The sequence below is a fragment of the Lactuca saligna genome, chromosome 9, assembly GCF_052625555.1.
Source record: "Lactuca saligna cultivar CGN05327 chromosome 9, ASM5262555v1, whole genome shotgun sequence".
Classification (NCBI taxonomy): domain Eukaryota; kingdom Viridiplantae; phylum Streptophyta; class Magnoliopsida; order Asterales; family Asteraceae; genus Lactuca; species Lactuca saligna.
The window spans coordinates 159,313,954-159,333,824 of record NC_136425.1 but is presented as its reverse complement, the minus strand read 5'-3'; the positions used below and the strand labels follow the sequence as shown (position 1 = coordinate 159,333,824).

Sequence of the window (19,871 nt, the reverse complement as noted above, 5' to 3'; positions counted from 1 at the left end):
ATACCGGCCATGATCTGGAAACTCGCGGAAGCAAAAAACTCGATCCTTTCTCATTTGTTTCTCCGCCTCCTGTGTATATGTGTGATTTGTGTATGCGTTTAATTTAATCGTGTGTGTGTGTGTGTTCAGTGTTCTTTTGAGAGAGAGAGAGAGAGAGAGAGAGAGAGAGAGAGAAAGGTGGGCCCAACTTTATTATTTATTTTTTTTTCATTTAAATTAAATAGAAAAAAACATAAAAAATAAATCAGAAGGGCATTAGAGTCATTTCAATTTACCAAGGGACTAAAATCACAAACAAACCACCTCAAAAGGACCACCAATCCAAAAAAGTTATGGTTTAGACTAAAACCCCAAAAAATGTATATCACAAGGACCATTTTTGCAATTTTGTCCAATGTTAACCATTTAAATTGAGTTATTTTGTTACCTAACTTGTCCCATATGTTTACGTTATTGTACAAACTTAAAACGAGAGGGTTCAAAGATTGAACACGGATATCACATTTTTTGCTATGAAAATATTTCCATTTACTTTTCCATGTTGTCATTATATTTTTAGTAATCTTCTAGAAAAATAAAATATGGTCGTATGTGTGCTATATTAAAAACGAGATGCGAAATAGCAAAGCATCGTAATACTTATTAATCACTTTGAAGATGGCAAAAAAGTTGAGTTTTTGCTGATTTTATATTAAGCACTAGGTGTGAGATCCGTGTATTACACAGGTTTATTAAAAATAAAATTTTAATATCAATATATAAATATGAAATATTTTATATTTTATAATGTAATAATCTACATAACAGAATGTAATCTTCTGAAAATTTACAAAAGAAATTAAATCAATTGAAATATTTATGAGAATTTATTACCAAATTAATAGGATGATTTTATTTCCTTATAGAATCCATTACAATTTTATGAAATTTTATTTTAAGAAAATGGAAATCTCTAAAAAATGATAAGTGAAAAATAAAATTTCTAATCTTACAAAATAACAAGTGTCAAAATGAAGAAAAATATGACAAGTGGCAAAAAAAACCTTCATTTATTAAAGAGGAGAGGAGATTTACATTAGTTATAGAAGTTTGACCATTAGTTATAGAAGTTTGACTTTCATTAGCAAAATTATTGAAATTTACAAAAAACTTGATTCTAATTTAGAAGTAATATACTATAATCATGTTGCGGCTCTTTGCAAAAAAGTGTTTCTAATGGAATACTAAGGTAGTGTTTGTTTTTTGTCTGCAGATCTGCAAGACGTCTTCTGTCTGCGCCGCGCAGACCACGCGCAGACATTAGTTTTCGCAGATTGTTTGTTTTTTTGAAGACTGCAGACCTAAAAATGTCTGCGCGTCCTCTTCTTGGCGCAGATGTGGACCAGAGTCTTCTAACATCTTCAGACATCTTCTAGCTTAAAAAAACATATATATCTTTATTTTTTTTAAGTTTTTTTTTTAATTTATATTTTTTCCAACTTTATTAATGATAAACAATATGAAAAAAAAATTATAAAACTTAAAAAAAAAACATTTGACGATACACACATGATATTTTTAACAAATTTATAAATAAAAATTTATTATAATAATAGTCGTTGAAGTTGTTTATATAAATATGAAAAAAAAATCATAATATATTCTTATATTTTTTTGCCAAAATTTTGTAAAACTTTATTTAATAGAGTATCATCAATTTCTCGAGAAAATATTTATCGTACGTTTTTAATAGATTTATTTGAAAAAATCGAAGTTTATTTCCATCTATTTATGTATCAAATTCTTTGATCACTAATTATAATGTTTAGTTATAACTTTGCAATCAAAGTTGTTGGTTTTTATCAAATATGTATATGAATTAATACCATTTTTATTTTTATTTTTTATATAATAATACATAAAAGTTGATCTAGATTCGTTATATATTTATAATAAAGTCGTAAAGATATATAAAAAATTCGCTTTGAAGTTTTAAAAAATCAGTTTATTTTAATAGCCCGCAGATGTTAAAAAAACAAACAGTCTTCTTTTTTCAGACTGCAGACGTTTGGTCCACCTCTTCTACTGCAGAGGTCTACAGATGTGGTCCGCAGACTGCAGACATTTTGCCTCAGAAAAAACAAACAGCACCTAAATGACAACCAATTATATATTATCTTTAAGTGTATGAGTGTTTTCAAAGATGTTTGGTTTTTAAGAGACAAAAATGTATCTGGATACCATATTGGTATAAGAAAATTTCAATTAAATGTTTGAAATGTGCAAAAAGAATATGGTATAAGAAAGACAGTTGCACACTTGAAAAATGAGTCCATATCCCTTCCAAGAAGAGGATATGCATAATTTTTTACATGATATCTTCTAAAAAACAAACAATGTGTGAGTCTGTGAGAGGACACGTATGTGTGCTACCTGCATCGCGACAAAAAAGGTCGGAAAACTCTTCTTAAAAAACATCACCAAAATGACCAAAATTGCGTGCTATGTTTCGGTTTAAGAAGTTTATAATTAGCATATTAAATATGATAACAATACTATAATAATATGTATTTTATTGTTAAAATTATGAGCAATATACATGGAAGTAATTATATTTTTGATGTAGTAGGTATTAAAAACTAATATGATTTCACATTTACCAAGTCATTATATGTATTCTATGAAGTAACATATTAATATATTATTTTATGAAATGATTTTTTTCGGTTTAAAAGGTTATATGTATTCCATGGAATAACATATATCATGTAGGTTAATTTGTGTGGTGTGAAATGCCACAAAAAGAGAGGGTGGATAAAAAAACTTTGTATGGATCACTATACCAGTGTGTTGGGTATACAGGAGTCGAAAATGTCCAAGATGGAATTAATTATAATAAAATCGTTGTGGGGTAATTATCAGTTCCAGGTTGCTAGTAGTAGTACTCAGGGAAGTTCCGGTGGAATCCTAAGTCCTAACTATTTGGGATACCGATGTTTTCTTAAAAAAAAATTGGACCACGTCTAATGTTTTAATTGTGAAAGGTCTCGATGTATTTGCTTTCTTGTAAATGTTTACGCTCCGCAAGGTAGACATGATAACAAAGCGATTTGGGACTATATTTCTTCTTTTATGCGTCGTAATCAAGGGGAATATATAATATTTGGAGATTTTAATGTTGTTTGGAGTCCTAGTGAAAGGAGGGGTACGTCTTTTTGTCAATATGAAGCAAATGATTTCAACTTCATAAAGAGATTTAGATCTTTTGGATGTTAATTTGGGAGGGAGACAGTTTACAAGAGTTGATCGTTTGTGCACTAAAATGGCCAAATTGGATCGGTTTCTTGTTTCAAATGGTGTTTTGGATTAGTATTTTCTTGCGAGATTATGGTCAGACCTATTGTGTTAAAGAATGATAAGGTTGATTATGGTCTCATTCCTTTTAAGATCTTCCATTCTTGGTTTATGCTAGATGGTTTTGAAGATACGGTCAGAGATGCTTGGATACATGCTGAGATGGGTTCGAATGAAAATAAGTTCATTGTTTTTGAAAATAAACTTAAAAATGTCAAAACTAGACTTAAAGCATGGCATAAATGGGTGATTTTTAATAACAATGGTCGGAAGATGAATCTTTTGAACAATTTAGATGATATCGAATCGTTATTGGACGGTCGTAGACATGATGGAGATATTGCTTCGGCGAATAGATATTTTAAAGCAACTATATGATCTTGACAAGATTGAAGGAATGGATGCGATACAAAAATTAAAATCAAACGGGGAACAGATGGGGACGAGAATTCTAGTTTTTTTCATAATCAACTTAAATGAAAAAGAAGAAAATTGGCAATTTCGGGTTTACTGATTGATGGTTCTTGGGTTAGTGAACCGGTTCATGTTAAAGACCAATTCTTTCAATTTTTTGAAAATTTTTTTTGCAAGATTCTCGGTAACGTCTTCTTTTCATCCTAGTTCTTGACTTATGCATCTCCAGTAGAGGAAGTCAGGGTTGTTATTTGGTCATGTGAGAGTGATAAGGCACCTGGTCCAGATGGTTTTTCATTCCGGTTTATAAAAAGGTTTTGGGAGCTTATGAAGAAGGATATGTGCAACTTTGTTGAAGAATTCTTTGATACAACTCATATTCCTAATGGTTGTAATTCGTCCTTCATTACTTTGATCCCAAATGTAGATAGCCCCTTGATCTTTAAGGAATATAGACCGATTAGCCTAATTGGTGTGCAATATAAAATTATTGCTAAGCTTTTAACTAATAGATTAGCTTTAGTGATTGATGGTCTGGTGAATCATATGTAGTCTGCTTTTGTTAAAGGCAGACAAACCCATGATGGTCATTTGATGTTGAATGAGATCATTCAGTGATATAAAAGAAAAAAGAAAAAATTGATGATTCTTAAAGTTGATTTTGATAAGGCGTATGATTCAGTTAGCTGGGAGTACCTATTATAGGTTATGTTGCATATGGGGTTTGATCAGAGATGGATACAGTGGACTAAAGCTTGCCTGGTTTCTTTCCGAACCTCTATTCTAGTGAATTGAAGCCCTACAAAGGAGTTTTCTCCTCAGAGTGGTCTTCGTCAAGGTGACCCTTTATCTCCTTTTCTCTTTATTCTTGTTATGGAAGGTTTACATGTGGCTTTAGAGGATGCAGTGAGTCATGGGTTATTTCGAGGTGCAGTGGTTGGAGACAGTGGCCTTTATTTGTCTCATTTTTTTTATGCCGATGATACCTTATTTTTAGGAGAGTGTGATGATCAAAATATTGCTAACCTGGTTGGCATTCTTAATTGCTTTTACTTGGTGTCGGGTTTCAAATTAAATCTACAAAAATTGAATTTGTATGGTATATGTATTCCATTTCAACAAGTTGAAGAGATGGTTTTTATTACAGGTTGTGCACCAGCTCATTTTCCGTTTTCTTATCTGGGGTTACCGGTTGGTGCAAATATGAATCGTGTGCTTGATTGGAAAACGGTGATATAAAAATTTGAAAACCGATTGGCTACTTGGAAAGTAAATTTGTTATCTTTGGGAGGTAGATTGACGTTAATTAACTATGTTCTTAATAGCCTTGGTATTTACTATATGTCAATGTTTAAAATTCCAAGGTATATGAATAACGTCTTAGAATCTATGCGCTCTCGGTTCTTTTGGGGAGGTAGCGATTCAAATAGAAAGACTTCATGGGCAAAATGGAACTTGGTGTTAAATTCTAAGGATATAGGTGGTTTGGGTATTGGAAGTTTAAAAGCTTTTAATATGGCGTTGCTTGTTAAATGGAGGTGACATTTTTATCATGAGGGATAAGCGCTTTAGGTGAAGGTGATTCACAATATTCATGGTGGGTTGGAGAAAAACTCTCCAAAGCCGAAGGGAGGGGAGGTGTGGGCCAATCTTGTGAAGTTATATGATAAGCTTGATGCTCTTCACATTGTTCCCCATTCTTTTTTTATTAGACGAGTTGGTGATGGAAAAAATACTAGATTTTGAAATGACATTTGAATTGGCGAAGAGAGCTTTTCTTTACAGTTTCCGAGACTATACGCTTTGGAAGAGGTGAAGGATTGTTGTGTTGCTGATAGATGGAGGGATAGTGGTTGGGTTTGGAGTTGGAATCGTCAAATTTGGGATAGTGATGCCACGGCTTCCCAACTCTCGTGTTTGATTGAACTTATTTCTCATGTCTCGTATGTTGAGCAGCCATATACTTGGGAGTGGGCAATTAGTTCTGATGATGTTTTTACTGTTAATAACATTAGAAACCATATTGATAACATCACTTTGCTAGAAGGTGTGACTGATAGACGCACTGGTGTAAGCTTGTTCCTATTAAACTTAATATTCATCTTTGGAGAACCATTCTTGATAGACTCCCTACCAGAGTTAATTTGGTTAACAGGGGCATTGATTTGACTTCTATGATATGCCTTATATCTTCTTCTCAGATTGAAGATTATAGTCATGTTTTTTCTTATTTGTGATGTGACAAAAGAAATTTTGAACAAAGTGGTAAAGTGGCTTGATCTTTCTTTTCCTCTGTTCCTAAATATCTTTGAGATTTTGAGTTGGAGTAATTATTATCACCACGATTGAGTCATACAAAACAAATAGTTGTTGAAGTAATTATTATCACCACGATTTGGTTATTTGATCTTACAAGAATAGTGTAGTGTTCTAGACGCATAACATGAGGAAAAATCATATTTTTGAAAGTATCGTCATCCACTCTTTCAATTGGTTTTCGAAAAGATGTAGTAAAAGTAATATTTCTTGGATCCAGTGGTTGCAAAACCCTCTTCTTTATGACTCTTTGTAATTGTTTCTTCCTCTAGCTGTTTGCTAGTATTTTTTATATGGGGATAGGGAATATACATTACAGTCCCACCTAAACTTAGGTACTAAACCTCTAAAATATATCGTTTTATCATGCTAAATATACCCGGTTTGGTTTCACTGGGTAAATATATCTTCCTCCATAACATTTCTTTCTTTCATTATCGTTTTACCATCTCTGATTTCTTTATTCAATTATCGTTTATTACTTCACCCAAGTGAACATTACTAAACCCTAATCCTAAACCATAAACCCTAAATTTAAACCCTAAACCCTAAACCTAAAATCTAAACCCTAAACCCTAAACCTAAACTAACCCTAAACCCTAAACTCTAAACCCTAAACCCTAAACCTTACTGTGTCGATCTTGAATTTACATCTTGAAATATTAATCGTTAATCCATTAACCGTAATCTTTATATAGTAAAACAATTTATTTTCAAGAAGTTTAGTACCTAAGTTTAAATGAGGCTGTAATGTATATTCCCTTTTACCTTTTTATATAATGTGGTTGTTCAATAAAAAAAGGTAAATGAAAAGTATTTTTAAAATGTCAAGAGACTATTTTCGAAAATACCTATGGTGCAACGTAACGAAAAACAATGTGTCCGTTTTAACACATGTTAAATCATCGTGTTAGCAGGTGGTCCAATGAAAATTTCTTCTAAAAATAAATGAATTTTATCGCAATATCAAAATATAATAACTATTATGTGTATCAGTAAAGTGATTTAAGAAGTTATAGATACTTTTATGCACTTTAGACCAATTTGACTCATGTTGGAGCTTATTTAGAATTTGTCGTATTTATCATTTGTTTAATAGTGGTAGATAGTTTGTTTTAGCAATATATCCTACATTGATGAAGAAAGTTTTGGTGGATGTATTATTTGATCCACCGTTTAAATATTTGAAAAGCAATTTTGAGGGAACTTTTGTGACTAGTTTTGGGTTTTTTTGGATATTATATAGTTGAAAGACTATATATTAATAAGCAAAGATATTAACTATATATTAATAATCAAAGATATTATATAATTGAAGGACTATATATTAATAATCAAAGACTAGCCGGCTAACATCTTGCACATGCACAAAAAGTTTGATAACTTTTGTGTTAATTGTTTGTTAACCGTTTTCAGTTATTTTGGAGGGAAACCGAATGACAGTTTTTTTTTTCTGAACCATTATAAGGGTTACTGAAGAATTATAACTATTGGAATTCACTGCTATAAATATGTGATGTTTGCCTCCAAAATGTTTTTTCAATTTTCTTTCTTTATCTTCTTCATTGACATAATTCATAGTAAATGCTTTTTTATATTTATTTTTATTATTTTATTATTTTTTATTATTTATTATCTATCAATGATCATGAGAGAGAACTAGAAGTGTTGCCTATATTCTCTAAATTTGAGGAGGTCCGGGGAGGTTGTTTGCCATTTCAACCCGACAACGAAATAGTGGGTGCAAATTATCCTTAAGGATAATGATTATATCATATCCTTGTTTTCTAGTTTTATAATTTCGTTTTTCTATGTTCATATTACTGTTCGAACAACTCATATATCATGCATTCTATCAAATTATTACATTTTAAACCCTTAAAAATAAAACACAAACAAAACCCATACTTGAAACTTTCACGTCTACTTTATTTCAAATTTATAATAAATGTTACAAATTATTCCCAACTTTTGTTTATATAAATATTTTTAAATTATATGTTTACGGCTTTTTAAATTATATATATATATATATATATATATATATATATATATATATATATATATATATATATATATATAATGAAATTTCTTATTGCGAGAACAATTAATAACAAATTTTGACCATATAATTTTCTTTAAGGAACTGTATTTTTCATTAAATAACAAAATCTCGGGATGTCATGATCCAATACAGACCAAAAGCATAAACAGTATAAAATAGACCTTACAACAGTTATTTACAACTACTGATCTATAATCCAAAATCTCTCGTCAAGTCCACCAATTTTTAGTCTTGTGCCATTATCTGTAATGCAAAGAAAACTGAGTGGGTCGGGCTTGAGAGTCTGGTGAGCATATAGGGTTTTCATCCCACAATGTTATATCATATATATTAAAACTCACAAACTTATATAATTTCACCATATAAAAGAAAATCTTATCCCACCCCATCGATCCTCACAACGACACGATCTAAACTCTCGTATTTAAAACCTTCCTCTTTACCTTATCCCTACTCACGGATCTAAAACTAATCTCTTCACCTGATTCACACTCTCAGAAACTAAAACTAATCTCTTCACCTGATTCATACTCCCGGATCTAAAACTAATCTCTTCACCTGATCCATACTCTCGGATCTAAAATAATCTCTTCACCTAATCCATACTCTCAGATCTAAAACTAATCTCTTCACCTGATCCATACTCCCGGATCTAAAACTAATCTCTTCACCTGATCCATACTCCCAAATCTAAAAATAATCTCCTGATCTGATCCATACTCCCGGATCAATAATTGTGCCCAATCCATAATCCCAAACTAAGGACAATTAACTTAGTCTTAATCCATACTCCCGGACTAATAACAAGTTTATCTCTTTACTTGATCCATACTCCCGGATCTAAAACTAACCTCTTGATCTCATTATCCAACTCATCTTTTATCACACACCAACTATCTCATCTACCCATGTTCTACCCAACATATTTGTAGATATAAAATACATATATGGTTTAACTCATTTAAAACTATATAAAACATCCATTCCGCACTCATCTTAAATAAACAACAATATATAAACACATAGCACGTATTTCATAGCAAATACTTCATATTTATGGGTTAGAAGAGAGTGACTACACACTCACCCAAAACATATACTTAATACATTCAGATAATACTTCTATTAAAATCGTGTTTATGAAAGGGACTATACATTCACTTGATAAGACGATTATCGGGCAGCACTACGGCTCTCCAAGTAGCAACTCTTTGGTGAAACCGAGATATCTTCACACACCGGACTTCTCGTGGGCAGAGTTTCGGCTAGAAAACTCTTTTCTTCTCGGGATCTTCGAAGCGTCGGGACTCACTTCAGGTCTCGGGATGATATCGGAGCTTCGGGGGTACTTCTTTGCACGTAAATTGAGGTAATATGGGTGAGAGAAGGGGGATTTAGCAACATTGGTCGGCTGCTCCTTCAAATCTATTTATAGGGATGTTTTCTTGATTTTCACGTCGTGAACAGTATTTTATCGTCATGGGCTTGATCATCACTGCATGCGCCATCGCAAGTTACGCCTGTCAGGCTCCAGAAGTCATAAATACTGAGTTCACGTCGTGAACACTATGTTCATTGTGAACTCTGACACAATATTGGGGTTCGCGCCCTGAACTTTAGAAATTTATAACTTTCGCATACGAGCTCCGTTTTCGATGTTCTTTTTTCCACGCGTAGGTAAAAACAAGATCTACAACTTTCGTTTAGACTTCATCGGCTAATTTTGAATTTAATTTTTATTATATTATTTTTAGTAGGCCGGGACAAGAAAACTCCGTTATAAACTCGTAACTTCTTCATCCGACGTCCGTTTTCGTTTGTCTTTTTAACGTTGAACTACTATCGACGAGATCTTCGATTCACATTTAGATTGTTTAGGCTAGAAATCTGTCGATCTCATATTCGAATTTCGGGTTGCATACTGCTAAACTGAAACTTAGAAAAATCATAACTTCCTTATACGGAGTGAGATTTGGACATTCTTTTTATGCACGCTCTCGGTTTAAACTTTAACGTATTCTACGACTTTCATTTAGATCACTAAGGCCAAATATCACTCTAACGTAAATTCACTATTTACGTCGCGCTGTGTCATGCCGATTCTGTCGCAAAACTTCGACAGGTCATAACTTATTCGTTATAACTCAGATTTCAACGTTCTTTATATGTACGAAATCCTTGTAGCATATATTACAACTTAGTTAAGACTAATCCTCCTAAATAATCTTCTATCAAAAAGTCATTTTTGGTATTCCTTGTCTTTAAATTGACTAGCCCTAATCTACGGGCGTTACAATTATCTCCCCCTTAGGATGATTACATCCCGAAATCATCAACAAAATAGGGCTTGGATAATGATTCCATACGTTATATCTTCATCCTAAGTACTAATCGTAACTTCTATGTTTCCTCGAAATAGTATTTAACTCTAGGGCTTCTTGACTACAAACGATGCTCAATCTTGCTTCTGCTTTTCGTATTAAGTTGGAATTTCAATCATAACTTTCGAGTTACAAAATAAAATAAAACAATTCTTTTAAATATTTTCAGCTATCGTTATTCATAAGTGAATAAAAATGTTTTAGGTTTTATTAGAGTACATACGTTATTCACCTATGAAGAAAAAGTATGATTAATTTTTTTTTTACAATTTAAGTATCATTCAAATATAAATATATCATATAATAAACATAGTATATTCGTATTTAAATATTAGACAATGCATTCACTTGTAAATTATATCTTCATATGTGTATATTACATAGTATTACATGATATATCATATGTGAATATTACATAGTATATTCACTTATGAATATTAGATGATATATTCGCAAATGAATATTACAAAGTATATTCACTTGTGAATATATTCATTTATGAATATTACAAGGTATTTTTCACAAATATGTATAATTTTTATATGTTATTCACATATGGATAACATACAAACTTGCATATTTGTTTTGTGTTTTTAATAATCATATATTGATTCAGGTGAGAAAACATATTCATATGTGAATACAACGTGGTAATTTAGTTTATGCATTTCATCAAACAGTTGGAGTGCATACAAGTTAATTTTTTTTAAAAATGTTAAAAACATGATACTTTGGCTCGTGGGGAGTGTTCCTCTAGGGATGGTGGTCCTGTTGATTGTAGGAAGCTACAATGTGGTGGTTTTTCATCGTCGGCAACGTCATCTGCTCCTACTCTAACCTCACATTCTGTTCTCATTACACTAGTGGTTGCCATGAAAATCGAACCCCTGTAACGCTGCATATTTTCTATTAGCGGTCGTCGGAGAAGGACAAAGATGAAGTTCGAGGTCGTCGTTGTCTAAGATGGTGACGATAACTCTAATCGGAGTTGGATCTGCAATGGTGGCGCTAAATCGTATCCTTTGATTAATGTATTTGAATTATTTACAAGTTTGCCATCGTGCATTTTTTAAGCTCATTAAATGATTGATTGGAAATGGTTCCCTCATTCTCAACCTTTTTTTCTTAATTGAACTCTCTCTCTCTCTCTCTCTCTATATATATATATATATATATATATATATATATATATATATATATATATATATATAATGGTCAAAAGATTGGGCCTTAAAGCTCTTGGGTCTCCTTGACTAATTAAATTATATTTATATATTAATTCTTATTTTAACTTTTATTTAATAATTGAATCTATTAATTTGATTTTAACTCTTAAACAATTAATTTTTGTTTAGTATTTTAACTATTTTTCTTGTGACTTAATTCTTGTATTTACATTTAATTACATTTTCATTTGCTAAATATATTTATTTTGTTGATTCTATATTTTTATTGTAACAATAACAATCTCTCTCATGCGTCCAAATGTCAAAACAACATATTATCATATGTTATGTCATGTAACACTTAATACAATAGGCAAGAAAGACATTTATTTTACACACAAACCAAACCCACTAATATTCAAAAAGCAAAAAAAAACAAAAAAAACAAATAACAAATAACAAAAAACAAAAAACAAAAACAAAAACAATTTTCACATGTAATTTATTTCATACTTTAGATTAAAACTTTATTTCATACTTTAGATTAAAACTTTATGACGTATCATGTCATCAACTCTTAAGTTGTTATCGATTTTCTTTAAAGTACAATTAGACTAATACAACCAACATGGAATAAATGAAAATATGTATACCAATCACTTCAGAAAACTAGACCACTAAGGTTGTCTGCCTTACTTTCGAATAAAATCATTGTCTAACTATCTAACAATACTACAGTTACTCTTTTCTAACACTATTTTCGATGTTTAGGATCATTTATACAAACGATAGATTAAAAGTGAATATGCCTCACTCTGTTCCACCTTTTAGCTATGACATCAATAAATCACATCACATCAATCTCAGTCTAATGAATTATGACAACCAGTACAACATATTATATCATGTTATGTCATGTCATGCGTGACAAAATGAGCTAGACAGGATACTTATTTGATACGATTTTCAAAGAGGAATTCAACTTTTTCATGAACTTGTGGATTTCTCTTTACAGTAACTTTCAAAATTGCACCATCCGTAAGCATACGTTGAAACACTCTTGCTATGTTCTTCGTGTCATCAATGCCAAGATGGTGACTCCCTAACAACGGTATGTTCAATTCGTTCATCATGGTACGCATTCCAGCCGCCTAAAATCATTCAAAAAAATAATTTTTTATACCGAAGAAAGATAAAATCAGATTTTAATTTTAAAATACGTGCTTCATAGTTCATAGTTCATAGTTCATACTCACCCTCGTCTTATAAAAGTTGAGATATATGTCCTTCAAGTTGATCCATTCCATGACGTATGAGGGTAGCTTCATTTTCGACACTTTACATTGTTGGGGTATTTTCGTCGTTATATCCCAATTACCGCTTTTACACATAATTATATGATCAAGTTAGCATATACCAAATTCCATTTTAGTAAAGAATTAGGAACTTTTACCATGTTACAAAAGCAGCTCGAGTAAGGGGCCCACAAAGATCAATGGAGCACAAGTTATGTTTTGTCATACATTCTTCAAATTGTTCTATAACGTCTGTAAATAGAATAGCTGTATCATACCAAACCCTGTAAACAAACGAGTTTATTTGTAAAGATTTTAAATAGAAAACAATTTAGCAAAAATTATAGCAAGCTTTTACCATGAATATTATAATTGAAGAATCATTCATAGTCAAAAAGAATATCAGCATACCTGTCAACTCCTAGTTTTCCATACTTTCCTTCGATGTATTCGTTGATTCTTTCTTCACTCATTTCTGAAGGCCTGACAAATCTGGAACAGAAGTTTAGAAAAATGAGATATGTTTACAGGAATAAATCAATAATGAAAGAATTTGGGTATATGAAGCCTAAAAAATCAATGAAAAACCTGTGAAAGAATGCTACGACATCCATCGGTTTAACGTATTCTACGACTTTTATTTAGATCGCTAAGGCCAAATATCACTCTAACGTAAATTCACTATTTACGTCGCGCTGTGTCGTGTCGGTTCTGTCGCAAAACTTCGACAGGTCATAACTTCTTCGTTATAACTCAGATTTCAACGTTCTTTATATGTACGGAATCCTTGTAACATATACAACTTAGTTAAGACTAATCCTCCGAAATAATCTTCTATCAAAAAGTCATTTTTGATGTTTCTTGTCTTTAAATTGACTAGCCCTGATCTACGGACGTTACAATTATCTCCCCCTTAAGATGATTACGTCCCAGAATCATCAACGAAATAGGGCTTGGATAATGATTCCATATGTTATCTCTTCATCCTAAGTACTAATCGAAACTTCTGTGTTTCCACGAAATAATATTGAACTCTAGGGCTTCTTGACTACAGACGATGCTCAATCTTGCTTCTCCTTTTCGTACTATGTTGGAATTTCAATCATAACTTTCGAGTTACAAAATAAAATAAAACAATTTTTTAAAATATTTTTAACTATCGTTATTCATAAGTGAATAAAAATGTTTCAGATTTATTAGAATACATTCATTATTCACTTATGAATAAAAAGTATGATTAATTTTTTTTTTACTATTGAAGTATCATTCATATATGAATATAGCATATAATAAACATAGTATATTCATATTTAAATATTAGACGATGCATTCACTTGTGAATATTAACATAGTATATTCACTTGTGAATATTACATGGTATATTTACTTATGAATATTAAATTATTTCTTCATATGTGAATATTACATAGTATTACATGATATATCATATGTGAATATTACATAGTATATTCACTTATGAATATTAGATGATATATTCGCAAATGAATATTACAAAGTATATTCACTTGTGAATATATTCACTTATGAATATTTACAAGGTATTTTCACAAATATGTATAATTTTTATATGTTATTCACATATGGATAACATACAGACTTGCATATTTGTTTTGTGTTTTTAATAATCATATATTGATTTATATGAGAAAACATATTCATATGTGAATATAACATGGTAATTTAGTTTATGCATTTCATCAAACAGTTGGACTGCATACAAGTTAATTATTATTTAGAAATGTTAAAAACATGATACTTTGGCTGGTGGAGAGTGTTCCTCTAGAGATGGTGGTCCTATTGATTATAGAAAGCTACAATGTAGTGGTTTTTCATTGTCGGCGTGGTCATCTGCTCCTACTCCAACTTCACATTCTGTTCCCATTACACTAGTGGTTGCCATGAAAATCGAACCCCTGTAACGCTGCTTATTTTCTATTAGCGGTCGTCGGAGAAGGACAAAGATGAAGTTCGAGGCCGTCGTTGTCTAAGATGGTGACGATAACCCTAATCGGAGTTGGATCTGTAATGGTGGTGGTAAATCGTATCCTTTGATTAATGTATTTGAATTATTTACAAGTTTGCCACCGTGCATTTTTTAAGCTCATTAAATGATTGACTAAGAATGGTTCCCTCATTCTCAACCTTTTTTTTCTTAATTGAACTCTCTCTCTCTCTCTCTCTTTCTCTCTCTCTCTCTCTCTCTCTCTATATATATATATATATATATATATATATATATATATATATATATATATATATATATATATATATAATGGTGAAAAGATTGGACCTTAAAGCTCTTGGGTCTCCTTGACTAATTAAATTAATTTTATATATTAATTTTGATTTTAACTTTTATTATTATTTATTTATTTATTTATTTTATTTAATAATTGAATCTATTAATTTGAGTTTAACTCTTTAACAATTAATTTTTGTTTAGTATTTTAACTGTTTTTCTTGTGAATTGATTCTTGTATTTACATTTAATTACATTTTCATTTGCTAAGTATATTTATTTTGTTGATTCTATATTTTTATGGTAACATTAACAATCTATGTCATGCATCCATATTTCAAAACACTAGACAACATATTATCATATGTTATGTCATGTAACACTTAATACAATAGGCAAGAAAGACACTTATTTTACACACAAACCAAACCCACTAATTTTCAAAAAAAACAAAAAAAACAAAAAAAAAAAAAAAACAAAAACAAAAAACAAAAAACAAAAAAAAAAAAAAAACAAAAAAACAATGTTCACGTGTAATTTATTTCATATTTTAGATTAAAACTTGATTTCATACTTTAGATTAAAACTTTATGAGGTATCATGTCATCAACTCTTAAGTTGTCATCAATTTTCTTTAAAATACAATTAGACTAATACAACCAACATGGAATAAATGAAAATATTTATATCAATCACTTCAGAACACTAGACCACTATCGTTGTCTCCCTTACTTTCGAATAAAATCATTGTCTAACTATCTAACAATACTACAGTTACTCCTTTCTAAGACTATTTTCGATGTTTAGGATCATTTATACAAACAATAGATTAAGAGTGAATATACCTCACTCTGTTCCACCTTTTGCCTATGACATCAATAAATCACATCACATCAATCTCAGTCTAATGAATTATGACAACCAGTACAACACATTATGTCATGTTATGTCATGTCATGCGTGACAAAATGGGCTAGACAGGATACTTATTTGATACGATTTTCAAAGAGGAATTCAACTTTTTCTTGAACTTGTGGATTTCTCTTTGCAGTAATTTTCAAAATTGCACCATCCATAAGCATACGTTGCAACACTCTTGCTATGTTCTTCGTGTCATCAATGCCAAGATGGTGACTCCCTAACAACGTTATATTCAATTCGTTCATCATTGTACGCATTCCAGCCGCCTAAAATCATTCAAAAATAAATAAATTTTTATACCGAAGAAAGATAAATTTTAATTTTAATTTTAATTTTAAAATACATGCTTCATAGTTCATAGTTCATAATTCATAGGTCATACTCACCCTCCTCTTATAAAAGTTGAGATATATGTCCTTCAAGTTGATCCATTCCATGAAGTATGAAGGTAGCTTCATTTTCGACACTTTGCATTGTTGGGGTATTTTCGTCTTTATATCCCAATTCCCACTTTTACACATAATTATATGATGAAGTTAGCATATACCAAATTCCATTTTAGTAAAGAATTAGGAACTTTTACCATGTTACAAAAGCAGCTCGAGGAAGGGGCCCACAAAGATCATTGGAGCACAAGTTATGTTTTGTCATCCATTCTTCAAATTGTTCTATAACATCTGTAAATGGAATAGCTGTATCATGCCAAACCCTGTAAACAGATGAGTTTTTTTGCAAAGATGTTAAATAGAAAACAATTTAGCAAAAATTATAGCAAGATTTTACATGAATATTATAATTGAAGAATCATTCATAGTCAAAAATTATACCTGTCAACTCCTAGTTTTCCATACTTTCCTTCAATGTATTCGTTGATTCTTTCTTCCCTCATTTCTGAAGGCCTGACAAATCTGGAACAGAAGTTTTAAAAAAATGAGATATGTTTACAGGGATAAATCAATAATGAAAGAATTTGGGTATATGAAGCCTAAAAAATCAATGAAAAACCTGTGAAAGAATGCTACGACATTCATGGTTTTGGCATCAATCATTAGAACAGGAAACTCAAGAATCTCAACTTTTCCCTCTAAATCAAGCACAAGGAAGAAATCAAAATGCTCAGAGTGCTTGTTCTTGTACTTGGTGGTGTTTAATTCATTTTCCAAAGAAAAACTATGATTGAATTTCTGTAGGTGAGACGAATCTTGCAGCTGATGCACAGGGGAAAAAAAAGACGAATCTTGCATCAATTTTATAATTTTGTAAAAACACAATATGTATAGATCGTATGGATGAAATACACGAATTGAGAAATTTACCATTGTGCATTTGTCTTGGGTGTAATACAAACACATTGGTTTCCATCGATTTCTCAATTTAGGGTTTTCAGAATCGGCGAACGGAGTTGCAGCTTGTTGCGATGACAGCGAATCAACAAATGCTTCTTTTGAAGAAATGGAAGCGGAGACGATGAATCTACGGGTAGGTAAGATAGAGAGAGAAAATGTAGAGGTAGCAGAAGGTGGAAAAAAGGAGTTCAAACTATGGCGAAGCAGAGAAACCCTAGAATTCGCCATCTTCAAAACCTCCATTCCGGATACGTTTCAAACTTTCAACAAGACGATGATTGTAAGAGGGTTTAACGACCCATACATGAATTTCGAAATAATAATACTCTGTACAAAAAAACAGCACACAAAGCCCCTATAGCTCAGTGGTAGAGCGCCAGTCTTGTAAACTGGAGGTCTGTAGTTCGATCCTGCATGGGGGCATTTTATCTTTGTTTTTATTCTTTAATTGCAACATTAATATTTTGGCAAAATATATAGGATCCTACTTAATAAACGATTTTTTTTTTGTCACATGTGAATCTCTCACTAGTTTTTGACACTTGTAATTTAATGGTATTTTTGAAATAAATATTATCCACTTGTTAATTTTTTATTTGTTTCAATTTTTAAAATTAAAGTTATCTACTTATATATGTAAATTATTAAATATCATATATATGTGATATTAAATTGTAATAAATAAGTTTCTTCCTTTCTTATTTTAAAATTGTATAGTAAAAAATATTTTATGTTTACATTTTAATTTTATGTTTAATTTTTTTTTTTATCAACCCGTATAGTACACGAGTCTCACACCTAATTGTTCAATATATGGATAAAACCGAATTGTCCAATTGGAAAATTTTGACTGAACTATTTAGTTCGGGTATTTGAATTTTTGGATTGGTTTTTAACAAAACCGAATTATTATTTTGGATTGGTTTTGGTTTATAAATTACGAACCGAATAGTCCAAAAAAACTAAACAACAATTTATTATTCATTTATTTTAATATATCTATAATTATTTATTAATTTTGTAATATATTTTTTTCAGATAAGTTCAAAAGGTTTCTTCTAATACAACACACACACACACACACACACACATATATATATATATATATATATATATATATATATATATATATATATATATATATATATGCATTTTTCTCTCAAAAGTTTTTTTTTATCTATAATATACATTCTTAGTGATTGTTTATAAATTTTAAATCACAATTAAATAATTTGTTTTTGCTTCTTCTGTAAAATTTGGTAATATTATAATTTTATGGCGTTTTAAAATGTTACGGTTTTTGAAAACCGAATTATAAAAATCAATCCAACCGAATTGTAATTGGATTGGATCGGATCGGATTTAAACTTTGTTTGGACTATTTGGATCAATGTTTTGAAAACCGAAATAAATTTGGATTCACTTGATTGGATTGGATTGGATCAAACCGATGCATCCAAACGAACACCCCTAAAAATACATAAAATCCATTGTATTTTGTTAGTTATATTATAGTTTGCCCAATTATATTTTCGTTTCCTTAATAAAAACCTACCTAATATCAATATGACAATTATTTTTATATCGATAACTTTAAAATGTTATATTAGGTTAAAATCATTACTTTTGGGAAAAATACATAAAATTTCTATTGTTTTTAGTCATTAAAGTCACTATAAAAGTTAAGTAGTTAAGTGGAATACTTAATGTCAAAATTTCACTAAACCTTTTTAATTTGATTAAAGTTTTCAATTGTAATAATTTTTACATGCTATTATTAACAGAAAGCCACATCGGTCCACATCTATTCTAATAAATGAAATTTTTTTTTTGTTATATATCACATTCTCATTCGATTTGCCAAATATCATTTTGTGACTATTTTGAATTAATATTTTTTACAACTTGTCATTTTATGATTTTTTTTCTATTTTATTAAATTCAACATAATATAATGTAATACTAATTGCAATAAATATAATAATAAATTAATATTAATTTCATTAGGGAACTTACCTTTTAATTTTAAAATTCTCAAATTAAAACATATTAGTTTCTTTTATTTATTTATTTAAATTATTGTTTAAATAAGTAAAAGGTAAGTTTATTAATGAAATTGATATCTGTTTATTACTATATTTATTGCAATTATTACATTATATTATGTTGAATTTAATAAAATAGAAAAACTAATAAAATGACATGTGGAAAAAAATTAATTCAAAATAACCATAAAATGACATTTGACAAATTGAATGAGAGTGTGACATATGACAAAAAAAAAAAGAAAAAAAAAGAAAAAGAAAAAGAAAAAGTCATTTATTAGAGTAGATTATAAGACGTTTGTTGTCCTTTAATGCACAGTGTTTTTAAA

General features: G+C 30.2%; 2 protein-coding genes and 1 non-coding gene across 3 annotated transcripts; 1 reads left to right on the top strand and 2 right to left on the bottom strand.

The window, feature by feature from the left end:
• Positions 1-12,625: 12,625 nt before the first annotated feature.
• Positions 12,626-13,584, bottom strand: LOC145018384 (putative exonuclease domain-containing protein At3g15140). Its single transcript, XM_078976279.1, has 5 exons — positions 13,559-13,584; positions 13,382-13,462; positions 13,129-13,254; positions 12,932-13,055; positions 12,626-12,826 (listed from the first exon to the last, which is right to left on the bottom strand). The coding sequence occupies exons 1-5, from the start codon at positions 13,582-13,584 to the stop codon at positions 12,626-12,628; spliced, it is 558 nt and encodes a 185-aa protein (XP_078832405.1).
• A 2,439-nt stretch (positions 13,585-16,023) lies between these two features.
• Positions 16,024-17,775, bottom strand: LOC145013996 (putative exonuclease domain-containing protein At3g15140). The gene is made up of 6 exons (XM_078972345.1): positions 17,468-17,775; positions 17,157-17,359; positions 16,979-17,059; positions 16,735-16,860; positions 16,538-16,661; positions 16,024-16,417 (listed from the first exon to the last, which is right to left on the bottom strand). Exons 1-6 carry the CDS (start codon positions 17,738-17,740, stop codon positions 16,217-16,219), a joined length of 1,008 nt encoding a protein of 335 aa, XP_078828471.1. The 5' UTR covers positions 17,741-17,775; the 3' UTR covers positions 16,024-16,216.
• Positions 17,776-17,848: 73 nt separating this feature from the next.
• On the top strand, positions 17,849-17,920 carry TRNAT-UGU (transfer RNA threonine (anticodon UGU)). Its single transcript has one exon. It is a non-coding gene; the product is annotated as a tRNA-Thr (tRNA).
• Positions 17,921-19,871: the final 1,951 nt, after the last annotated feature.